Source organism: Vespula vulgaris, chromosome 8 (assembly GCF_905475345.1).
Source record: "Vespula vulgaris chromosome 8, iyVesVulg1.1, whole genome shotgun sequence".
Taxonomy (NCBI): domain Eukaryota; kingdom Metazoa; phylum Arthropoda; class Insecta; order Hymenoptera; family Vespidae; genus Vespula; species Vespula vulgaris.
Window position 1 is genome coordinate 5,800,464 of NC_066593.1, and position 12,670 is coordinate 5,813,133.

At 32.9% G+C, this 12,670-nt stretch overlaps 2 protein-coding genes across 7 annotated transcripts in view; one reads left to right on the forward strand and one right to left on the reverse strand.

Annotated features, from left to right (window-relative positions):
- The window catches only part of LOC127065552 (lymphocyte antigen 6D), a 67,681-nt gene extending 57,609 nt beyond the window's left edge, over positions 1-10,072 (reverse strand). The window contains exons 1-3 of one of the 6 annotated variants that reach the window (XM_050998025.1): positions 5,684-5,820; positions 4,827-5,172; positions 4,469-4,751 (exon numbers count right to left, since the gene is read on the reverse strand). In XM_050998025.1, the coding sequence (XP_050853982.1) occupies positions 4,469-4,529 (61 nt within the window). In that variant the 5' untranslated portion in view covers positions 4,530-4,751; positions 4,827-5,172; positions 5,684-5,820. Of the gene's footprint in view, positions 1-4,468; positions 5,173-5,673; positions 5,821-9,448; positions 9,502-10,053 lie in introns of those variants that run through there. The other 5 variants (XM_050998022.1, XM_050998024.1, XM_050998023.1 and 2 more) reach the window with 5 other exon arrangements.
- LOC127065545 (ubiquitin-like domain-containing CTD phosphatase 1) lies at positions 9,313-12,443 on the forward strand. Its single transcript, XM_050998012.1, has 3 exons — positions 9,313-9,458; positions 10,772-10,963; positions 11,234-12,443. Exons 2-3 carry the CDS (start codon positions 10,804-10,806, stop codon positions 12,058-12,060), a joined length of 987 nt encoding a protein of 328 aa, XP_050853969.1. The 5' UTR covers positions 9,313-9,458; positions 10,772-10,803; the 3' UTR covers positions 12,061-12,443.
- The last annotated feature ends 227 nt before the right edge of the window (positions 12,444-12,670 follow it).

Here is a 12,670-nt window from a genome sequence, read left to right on the forward strand (position 1 = left end):
CTTTTCCTACCATCCTTCCTTCCTTCCTTCCTTCCTTCCTTTCTTCTTGCTTTTCTATTTTTTCCCTCGCCAACCAAGTACCAACAATTATCGAACGATTTAATAAAATTGTGCTAGGTTAGTAATTTAAATGTTCCACATTTTCCCTTATAACATTTATGCGAATGTAGGTAATTTCAATTCAACGAGATGTGTGTAATGTTCGTTTCTATCTATAACATATGTGTATATATATATATATATATATATATATATATATATATATATATATATATATATAATTAAACACGTATGTAGATATAATAATGAGATGTCGAAATTATTCATATACCTATATCCTACATTAAATATGATACGTGATCATTAAATCTTTCCAAGAATTTGCTACGAATTGAAACGCGTTACGTCAACTGCGTCGATCATAAGGACCTTCGTAAATGCTTTCAACAATCTCGTTAACCTCTTGCGCTGAAATCTGTTCTAAAGTGTTATCTGTTTCTAAAATGGAAACTACGTACTATGCACCTAGATTGCATTTATTATTTGAAATAAATAATTTGTGCAATCAACAGCGTTATATGCAGAGAACTTTTGCGCTTATTAGAAAATTTTATTAATTATATGGAGTACAATGCAATAGTAAAATAAACTTATTACTTTTTACTAACTACTATTTCTATTCATATTTTAAAGTATTAAAATATTTTAAAATTAAAAGCGATAGCAAAGTTAGTGACATTATTCGTCATCTTTCGAAAAAAAAAAAAAGAAAAAAAAGAAGAAAAAGAGACCGATAATAAACGAACATATTTTCCTAGAAATATTAATTATATCAACAAAAGATAAGTAAAAACTCAACAAAAAAAAGAAAACGTACAACAGATATATGCGAAACACAATGAACACATTATAACTACTTGAGAATATAAAAAACGTCCTGTTACACATTTCGTATTGTTTTAAAATTGATCACGCCATAGAAAATGATTAATAAATGACTTCGATACATCGTTAATCTTATCTATATTAATCCAAATAATGTAACAATATGCATTTTTCACACACGATCTGTTGAAAACTTTGATAGAAACGATTTTAAGTAAGTAACACCTCGCTTTGAATTGCTTTAGACGAGTTAATCACGAATATCTGCCAGCTCATTTCTAACGTAAAAACTTAAATACCGAAACTCTAACGAGACTATATATGAAAATATTAGAAAAAAAGAAGTTATTTGCGTGATGCAACGACCTTATCGCTTTCCTTGTGAATGGATAATAACAGTGCGAGAAGTGACACTACGTCAGGATTAGAATCTTCAGAGAAGCAAAGAGAAAGAGAAAGAGAGAAAGAGAAAGAGAGAGAGAGAGAGAGAGAGAGAGAGAGAGAGAAAGAGAGCAAATCGTGATAGCTCTAGCTTCATATTCATCGTGTCATAAAGAGGAAGAGAAAAAGAGTGACCTAGAGAAGGAGAAAAGTGTGGACGAACGGAGAAAAGTGTGGAAAGGGCAGAAACGTGGCATCCTTTTACAAACTTCCATTACCTGATTGCCTTCATGAGAAGAAAAATATTAGCGATAAAACAGGCACATTGTAAAGATATCTACGGGAGGTTCGGAAAGAGTGCATCGAGGGTGAATCATTTTTGCATATGATTTTTCGATGAATCACACGACTCCGAACAAAGAGCTTCATTACCCGTAAAGTCAATACGCAAAAGGTTTCAGATTCGTATTGTCCATTGTTGTGAATGACGATAAAATGGACGTTTAAGAAAAAAGAAAAGGATAAATCGTTGGAGACGTTCTCCTTAGCGCCACGCTTTGACGCCTCGCTCTTTTTATGATAGGACAATAAGGGCGAAGAAGGAGTACTATATAACGATATATAAAAACGCTCGAGATCGATAATACAAAGTAGAGTGAGAAAAAGAGAGAGAGAGAAAGAGACAGAAAAGAAAAAAGAGAGAAAAAAGATAGGTTGTTGCGATCGATTATAGCGCGTAAAAGCCATTAACTCCGCTAAAGAGAACGAACCGGCCACATGGATGTTCGATATAACGGTAAACGAGTTTTATAATTTCATAAGCATTCTATTTTAATAAAAAAAGAATAAAAAGGAGAAAAGAGACGAAAGGAAAAAAAAAGAAATAAACATCGCGACCACTTTCTCGTATTCTCTTTATATTTCGAATAAAAGAGAATAGGGGAGAGAAAAATGATTTATCATGGAATACGATCAAAGAGATTACTTACGATAATCGTCGTTCATAAAAGTAGTAAATTAGGTCGTATTATATGTGAAAGAGAGAAAAAAGAGAGAATGAGAGAGAGAGAGAGAGAGAGAGAATCGTTAAATAAAGAACGAGATTTCGATACTTTATTCTATTTCATGATAACCGAAATTCTTTGGAAAGTTTTTCTTTTTTAAATAAGATAAGTACATACTTATTTACTCTTACCGTATAAATGTCTTTTCATTAATACTTAAAATAACTACGAATATTTTCTCGTCTCCTGAAACGCGACAAGCATTTAATTATTCTGTATTCCTGTTTGGCTAGATCCTTTTTATTATCACGAAGTTTTTGTTTTATTCGAAAAATGCCGATTCGTACCTTAAAAACAGAGAAAGAGATAGAAAGAGAGAAAGAGAGAGGAGAGAGAGAGGAATCAGACAAAGTTTTGTGGTAGAAGGAAAAACTGCATTACGATCACAAATTTTTATAAAACTTCCTACTATGCTCGTCGCATTTTGAGCAATCGTTCTTTGTTACAAATTCTCTCTCTCTCTCTCTCTCTCTCTCTCTCTCTCTCTCTCTCTCTCTCTCTCTCTCTCTCTCTCTCTCTAGCTTTTTCTTTTTCATTCTCTTCTTCTTTTATAACCAATACTTACTCTTCGACGCTATTCTTACGGAAAATTATCATATTCTAACGATAATCCTTAGCAGGTTATTCTTATTTCTTTCTTTCTTTTTTTTTTTTTTAACTTTCTCTCGCCTATCACAATATTTTCTTCATCTTTTTTTATCTCCTCGTATAATCTTCCACACACATAAATACGTAGATATCTGTTCGCAAATAAAAACAGATTCCATTGCGCACGATAGAATACTCGCGCATTTTTCTATGACGCTTTAATTCTATTATGCAAATCCTTTCTATATATGAAAAAAAAACCACACCCACACGCACCCACTCACACACATACTCGTGAACGTTACGGATTTCCATATCCGAACTAGTTCTCTCTTTTTTCTTCTTTCTTTTTCATAAAAATTTCACGCTTTCTCAATTTCATTTCTAATAATAAAAACAAGACAAAATTAAAAAAAAAAGAAAAAACAGAGAAAGAAATAGGACACAAACGTTCGACGGAAAGATTTACCTTTTCAATTTCTCTCTCATATGATTTCAACGTTTTCATCTATATCCACCATCCATCATGAAATCTAATTTTCGCATTGACGAGGACGAGCCTCCAGTGAAGCAACGGAACGGACGTTTCAGCTTGTAAATTTGATAAAGAACGAACGACTCGATGGAAAGTCCGAGGTTTCGTCAAAAATAAAAGGACCATCGATAAAAATCGAGAGAACACTCTCATATCGATGGTATCACGATGGTTTCGCGTTAATTGGATGTCAAGGGAAACTTAATTAGAGGACTCCCTGATGTTTACACGCTCGCGCCGAACCTTTGCTCGTTATTAGTCGCCAACATAGGAAAAGCTCGTTGCTCGTGAACCCAACATAATTTCAAGCTTTTATACCTAATTTATGTTATCCTTGCAAGCCACTCCGGTTATTTTAGATACGTCAGAACGCACAAAACACGTCAATGACCTCGAATAATTCAATAATCATCTCGAATCTATTCGCTATTCGAAAGTTTCTTTTTAAAGAAATTAAAAATACCTACGTCGGGCTATATTAAAAATTTTTTTTTGCCTCTTTTTCTCATTATTCCCTAATTAAAAATTCATCCTCGTCGAGGAAAAAAATTGTCCGTCCACTAATGTTATTAATATGATTTAAAAATTATTCAACACCTCGACGATGGTCTCTTCCCTTTCTCTCCTTCTCTCATTATCGCTAATTTAAACTCATTTTTCGCATCACCACGTTCGTCTGTCTCTTTTCTCAGACCTTCTACTTCTGCTAATCATTCCGAATATTTTACAATCGTTTTCCTATCAATAATTAGACTCTATTAAAAAGAGAGAGAGAGAGAGAGAAGACAAAAAATATCGAATTAGAAATGTCGATATCTTAACTATATTGAAAGCGTACGTTGCAAAGTCTAGAGAAAAAGAAAAGATGAAACGCAGAACAAAGAGGAGGGATCATTCGATGAAAATTACGTAAGTATTTTACAAGTCAAGATGTAAAGGAGGAAACTAAAATGTAATTTTAACGAAATCGATCGCAAAAGAAAGGAAAGAGAGAATGGGAATGAATTTTACTCACCAACGCAAAGGACGAGAGCCGCGACGAGAATCGGCGGGAAGGTCCTCGAGGACGAAGACATATTTGCTCCTGTGATTTAGCTTCGTAGACGCGAATTTCAGGACAAAGGAGATGGAGATGGAGATTGAGATTGAGATTGAGATAGAGATAGAGACAACAAAAAAGATCCTTGCTAGCACGCAAATATTTCCTTTCTTCTCCCTTCGCGAAAAATGCAAATATTTCTTTTCTTTCCTGCTTCCTCTTCTTTTTCTTCTTCCTTCCTTCTTCGTTCTTGATCCCACTAAGAATTATCTTTATCAATGATTTCCACCAGCAAGGATGAAATTCACCAATCGTAAAACGCGATGATACGCACGTTTAAGAAGAAAAAGAGGGAGGCTAGGAAGGCACTGCTGGATCGCGCACGCGACAGCGAAGAATAAATACTGAGCGTCCCTTCGATCGTTTTTCTCTTTAAAATTGTTTATACAATCGTAGTCTCTCTCGAAAAAAAAATTAACTTTGAGATATCCTTATCGCAAAAAGAGAAACTGTTGTTATTTCTTTTTCTTTGGTTTCTTCACCTTCTCCACTTCTAATCTTCTTCTTCTTCTTCTTATCTTCCTTCCTTTTTTCCCTTCTTTCCAAATACGTACCAGATGAAATACTCCCTTTTTAATCTCTCTATCAATTTATATTATCTCGATCGGGATCGAGATCATCTATAAAGTACCGAAAGAGCGGGAGAGAAAGAGATAAATGTAGAGAAGGTGAAACAAAGAGAAAAAGATAGAAGAGAGAAAGAAAGAAAGAAAGAAAGAGAGAGAGAATATATTTAGGACGACACGATTGTATCAAGATCTCTCCTCGCGAAGTTTCTCTCCGGGAACGCGCACCTTGTCGACGATGAGAGTGACGAAGAGAAGGAGAGAAAAAGATAGAGAGTGATAAAGCGTGTAAAAGAGAAAGAAAGAGAGAGAGAGAGATAAAGAGTGATGACAAGTACAACGAATCGGGGAGGGGTTCTCTCTCTTTTCTCTTTTCTTCTTTTTTTATATTATTTTTTTTCCTCTTTCCCCTTCTTCTTCTTCCTTTTTATCGTCGGCTCTTTTTTTTAAATATATACATATATATATATGTATGCATATATACACACGCACACATATATATACGTGCGTATGTATCTATATATATATTATATATTATATATATTATATGTATACATATATATACAATAGAAAGCCGTGCACACAGAGCGTCCTCTCGAGCGTATACGTCGTCTGATGCGGCGCCGCCGTCGAACTGACTTTGCACGTTACGCTGCTGCAGTAGTAGCGACGCGCCGCTCCTCCTCTCAGTTTCTATCCGGGGCGTCGCGCGCGCGATCCTTCCTTCCTTCCCTTTCGTACATGCGCGACCATACGATGGAGAATGGTCACCTTTTCAACTTAAAGACAACGTTCCATTTCTCTGTACATACTTTTCTTCTCGATTAATTCAATTGTTTCCTCAATTATTTTCAATTATCCCCGATCGATCATTTTATTTTCGGTTAATTTTTCGATTTAATAATAAGTGAATCTTCGATCAATTCAAATATTCGAGTTTCACGATCAGTTTTTATCGCAAAATTTAATCCTACGTCTTCTTTCTTCTTTCTTCTTCTTCCTTCTTCTCCTATGTACATTCTTATATTCGATTAATTTCATTTCTTTTAGATCGTTTCGATCGGTCATTTTATTCTCGATTCGTTTCATCGAATATGACTTTCGAATTTACGATTAACTTTTATTCCACGATTTAATAGCGCCTTTTTTAATTTAATCCTTCCTTCCTTCCTTCCTTCCTTTCTTTCTTTCTTCCTTCTTCTGTTTCGTTTCATTCCCAACTTGAACATCGTTTCGTTTCTCTTCTCATATTCTCATTTTCGATTAATTTCATTTATTTTTGATTAATTTAATCGAATATAACATTCCAAACTTACAATTAGATTTTATTTTAAAATTTAGTTGTACGATCGTTCCGTCCTTCTTCCCTTTCGAATATGTGCGATCGTACGATGAAATAGTTTTCAATTTGCTTGGACATCGTTTCGCTTCTATATCTTTTATTTTCGATTAATTGAATTTATTTTCGTTTATATCGATCATTTCGCTTGTAATTATTTCGATCGATCATTTCATTTTCGATTAATTTAATCGAATATAACATTCGAATTTACAATCAGTTTTTGTTCGAAAATTTAATTGCACGATCTCTTCTCCTTCCTTCCTTCTTCTCTTGCCTACATTTCCACCCTGCTTGGACATCGTTCCATTCCTCTTTTCATATTCTCATTTCCGATTAATTTAATTTATTTTCGATTAATTTAATCGATTATATGTTCGAACTTGCAATTAATTTTTATTCTAATATTTACTTGTACGATTCGTCCTTTCTTCTTCCCTTCCGTATATTCTTATATTTGATTAATTTAATTTACTTTTACAATCCCTCCTTCTTCCTTTTGTACATTACTCGCTTGGACATTCTCAGCACTTATTTTTGCAGAATTTACTTAAAATGTTATTAAGATTTCTTTCGTAATATTTAAGAAACTAGAATTATATATATTATATACAGTATTTCTTAAATAAAAGTAAAGTTTAATATAAGAATATAGACAATTAATTTTCCTATATATTCTATCAAAAACGTTATGAAAAATATTAGATAAATATATCTATTCGTGCAATTAATGCGTGTTAATAACTTAATAAAAATTTTAGCAAAACATCGATTATTCGAACAAATTCAGAAACAAAAAATTTTCGTCAAATGAATATTCACATAATCGATTGATAGAAAATAAAGATAGATGATATGCGATAAAGAAATAGCAATATTCGTTAGTTTTATAGGATATATATTGTTAACTATAAAAGGAAAAGAAATAAAGTGATAAAAGTTAATGGTTATTGATCGTATTGATTCAATGATGAAATAATGAAACATTTATTAAATTTTCGATTTTTCGTTCAATCGACTCCATAAACTTTCTTTTTCGAAAACAAATATATAAAAAAAAAAAACTTCGTATTTGAAAGAATAAAAGTTTGTGAAAAAAAATACGAGAAGAAAAAAAGCACCCATCTATCTACCTATCTATCTATCTATCGAGTGATTCGAATCGAATCTAACTTTTCACTAACATAAAAAACATACGTATTAATCAAAGAACACTGTTTTCCTTTGAATGTCGCGTGATTACGCGCCAATCGCAGGCAACTCCAAAGTATTAAATCGACGAAGGAATTCCCAGACGGAAGAATGTCAAGAAATAAAAAGTGTTCAACAGGAGATAAAGAGACAAGATATTGGAAATTTCTTCGTTAACCTCGTTTCCATCTTTTCTTTCGTTTTTCTTCTCTTTTTCTTTTTTTCTTCATTTTCCATCTTTCTTTTGAAATTACCATTTACTATTAGTCAGAAGTTCTCTCATATCGAGATATCGAGAATTTCTTTAAAGCGTGTCCACGTGTAAGTTAACGAATGGAATAGTATAACGTACTATAGTAACGCATCAATCATACGATGTTCTGCAGGTGAAAGCATCCCCTGACCACACTACGTCGTCCTTTCCTGACGTTTCTCTCGTCATCGTGAACGTATTTGTCGATCCCTTTGCGTGCGAGCGGTATTTTGTTTGCACAAAGAAATGGAAAGGTGAGGTAGAAAGGAAAAAAGAGAGGAGAGAGAGAGAGAGAGAAAGAGAGAGAGAGATAGAAAAAATAACGTGTCCGAAAAAGAGAAGAGCTCGTCGTCGCGCAATGCAATAGCTTTTCGAATCGATTATTTCTAGTCGATTGATTCAAATCCGCTTTACTCGATTCGATTGATACGTCTGACACGATGCGATCGAAGTTTCATTTAAAGAGTAGAAAAAATGTTTCAAAGGTATTCGATGATGGCCCGACAAATCGATACTTTAAACGTCACTTACAAAGTTCTCTAATATTGATCTTTCAACAATGTCATTTATTTTAATTTAACTTTTGAACGATCGTATCTAACTCCTTTTTTTAACTTCGAACGTTTCTTTTTAAGAAATTTTTATTTTATATATATATATATATAATAGATATCTATTCTTATGTTTAAAAGATTGTATGTGGTAAAAAAGTTCACGATGTTGGCAAGGAAGCTTAGTCGTACAAGGCCAGCGAACCGATTGTCGTCATCTCGATACGCAGATGCTGAATTTCGTGATTTATCCGAGCGGAAGTGGCCATATCCATAAGGAAACTTTCTTTCTCTCTCTCTCTCTCTCTCTCCCACCCTCTCTCTTCCCCCTCTCTCTTTCACCCTCTCTCTCTATCTCTGTCTCTCCATCTCCCACTCTTTCCCTCAGTGATCAGTACTACTAGCAAATGCCAAGATTCGGAACTTTGTCGAATGCCAAACCCAGCAAGTTTGGTCCGAACGATATCCGAACCGTCAAACCGCGTTTGTTCGATCGAGTGTAAATCTTTAAAGAGATCCGATTGATTGGATCAAACTGACGATATGTTGAACAAAGCAATACTGTGACTTTGTTTCTCTTTGAATGGATATATGTATATGTATATATATATATATATATATGTGTGTGTGTGTCTGTGTATCGCGAAAATAAGATCAAATTTAAATTATTATTTGTAAATCGTCGTTTGATATTATTCAAAGTTTTGTGCATTAAAAGTTTCTCGGTAGATAATGAAAAATATTATTAGGAATTATATAATATTTATAGATTATATCGCGATTCTTTTCATATCAGTCAAAATTCTTGACCGAGCATAAAAACATTTTATTTTTCCTCTTATAATTATTTTATATCCTACCTTCTTTTTTTTTACACAGCTGCGTAGAAACGTAATTGCTTTAGATGCACTCATCTGCACTACCGGTCCTATTAAAAATGCGTTAGTGTATTATTAGTGTACTCGTGCGCGTTCAAAAGGGAAAGGTGTGACTAACCTGCGCAAGAGTGAGTATCTCTAGTTGGAAAAGGAGAATTTTTGATGAAATATCTGAAAAAGAAACAAAATAGAATAGAAAATGATACATGTAGGGTATCTACGTTGGAATTCGCTTTTTTCTTTTTTTTTATTCAATTAGAAAAACGAGACGCGTTTAATTAATTTTCGGAATAGAAACTTTTCATTCGTTGCAACAAGAATTTTGCATAATGATTTCGTTTTTTAGTCAATCTCTTTGATAATATTCGACTTTGATAAATAAGACTGTATCGTGTGTATTTGTTTACAATGTAAAAGGAACGAACCACCAAAAATTTGATAATCTAACCTTTACATCATACCCTTTCAAGATTTTGCATCTGTAATACTAACTGTGAAAGAAGACTCGTTAAATATATCACACGTCGTTAACGCGATTCAAATAGTGCCTATTTAAAATCTTATTCATTGATGGATTATTTAAAATAAAAAATAATGATCATATCCTTGAGAAAAATTGTTTTTTTCTTTTTATAAAAATTCGATCAAAAAGTGTGATCAATTGTTCTAATCATATTATAACTAGAAGAAAAACGTATCAAAATTATACCTCATTGTAATTACTTTTGATATGCTGCCATTGTTCCACCGTTTTCTTCGGATCGTTAAAAAGACCATTGAAAAAAACCGTTGAAAGAAGTACTTTCGAAAGGTACAAAATACAAACAAAATGCAATCGCGAGATCATACTACCGCACTCTTACGACGTCTCAAGGAACTTATTTACTTCAAAATTGCATAATTATTTCGATCTGCAAAATGTGTCCTATTTTAAAACGTGGAATTACACAAATTAATTTGTCGTTACGTTGATTCGAATAACGTCTATTTTCCATCATTTATCATTGTCATTAATCGTTGTTACGACCAATAAACTTGAATCATCACGTAATATTCGTCGAATCTGTGACGTTGGGACAAAAGAAATCATTTCGCGATCTAATAAAGACTTGTGTTGATTGGTCGAAATTAAAATTACGTAAATTTCCTAACTTCACTCAACTATTACGTATTTAACCGTAATAATTCAAAAAATCAAAATTACAGATTAAAAGATTCCAACAAAGTTATTTTCCCTTTTAATGTATCTGCTTATTTATGACAATAGAATTAATCCTTTTAAAATGGATTTTGAAATCTGACCAATCAAATAACGTCGCTGCTACGCAATAGTAAAATACTCCTCGATCTGAATAAAGGCACCGACTCACCCTTACGATTTTTTTACTATCTGTTTACCCTGTCAAATAATAGTTATCAGTATATGGCTTTGTATTTGTAGTTGCATCGCATCTTTTATTAGAGGAAGCAACGATGGAGAACGCAATCAAAATCATTGTAAAATGGAGCGGAAAAGAGTACGAGATTCTTGATATCTTGGAATCTGACACGGTCCTTTCAGTAAAAAATCGCATACACAAAGAAACAGGCGTCCGTCCAGAGCGTCAAAAATTATTGAATCTCAAATTCAAAGGTTATGTTTTGAACTGTTTTTATAGACCTATGAATCTTTTTAAGTGACATCAAATGTCTAGCCTTTTATAATGTTCCATTATATATTTTTTAGTTGTATCCTTTAAAGTTATCAATTTATATCCTTTGAATGTATTAAGTAATTTGTCAAGTGTTACTTGCTTGTAATATTAGAAATAAATTAATTTAGTTAATTTTGAATTGTTGAAAATTAATCTCTTAATATATCTTAACGTTTCACAAAGGTCTATAGAAACTTTGTATTTACCAGGCAAAGCAGCACAAGATGATGACATTATAGGGAAGCTAGGATTAAAACCAGGTTTTAAATTAATGTTAATGGGTTCTCGAGAGGAGGACATCGCGGAAGTGAGTCGAGCTCCAGAAAATATGCCGGATGTAGTGAACGATCTAGACATAGAGGAAGAAGAAGTAGAAATAGAAAAGGCTGAAGTATATTTATCTAAAATACAACAGAGAATTGATCAATATATCATCACAGAATTGAATCCTCTTAGGGAAGGCAAGAAACTTCTTGTACTTGACATAGACTACACTCTTTTTGATCATAGATCAACAGCAGAAAGTGGAGCGGAGTTAATGCGGCCATATCTACATGAATTCTTAACGCAAGCTTACAAGAATTACGATATAGTCATTTGGTCAGCAACCAGCATGAAGTGGATTAACGAGAAGATGAAACTGTTAGGTGTCTCGAATCATCCAAGTTACAGAATAGCATTTCATCTAGATTCTCTTGCTATGATATCCGTTTACATGCCAAAATACGGAGTAGTAAGAGTAAAACCTCTAGGCATTATTTGGGGAAAGTATAAACAGTTTTCGGCAAAGAACACAATCATGTTTGACGACATAAGAAGAAATTTTATTATGAATCCACAATCAGGTTTGCGAATAAGACCTTTCAGACATGCGCATACAACTAGGAACAAAGATAGAGAATTATTAAAACTATCTAAATATCTAGAATTAATAGCCAAGGTAGACGATTTTCAGACTCTAAATCATAGAAAATGGGAAGAATACAAAGCAAAAAAGACGCATGATAGAAGAGGAGAGAAGAGTGACGATGAATAAATATTTATCTTCATTTATTTTCATTAATTTGTATCAGATTTTACATTTCATTGACATCTGATGAAGAAGAAATCACTTGTATTGACAACTGTAAGAGAAGAAAGGAGAAGACAGTATGCTAAATGTATGTCTTGTTAAAAGTCTGTTTAGTAAAATATAAGTGAGAGACCAAGCCTAATTAAACAACAAAATCGTGCTGAACTAGAAATGTTTTCTGCATATTATAGAAAAGTTTCTGTTCGCATAAGCGCATGCTTGGATTATTAAAACTATATATATTTTCACATGTTCCGATGTATAATGTACTTATTGTATATGCAGTAGGTACTAAATAAATACGTCAAATCTTAAGCAAATAAAGTCTTATTCAAAAAAAAAAAAAAAAAAAAAAAATTAAATGTGTTCTTATTTAATTTTCCCTATTAAAATATGAAAGTATAGCGATAAAGAATGCGTCCATCATTTTTCAAAAAACAATCGTACATCTCATTGTCATTTTAAAGTGTACACGCTACATGAACGAACTTTCAACAATGTATACATTTATCAAAATCAGAGACAAATAAAGGCGACAATAGTCCGTATATATGTATATCGTAATTTAGTCGAT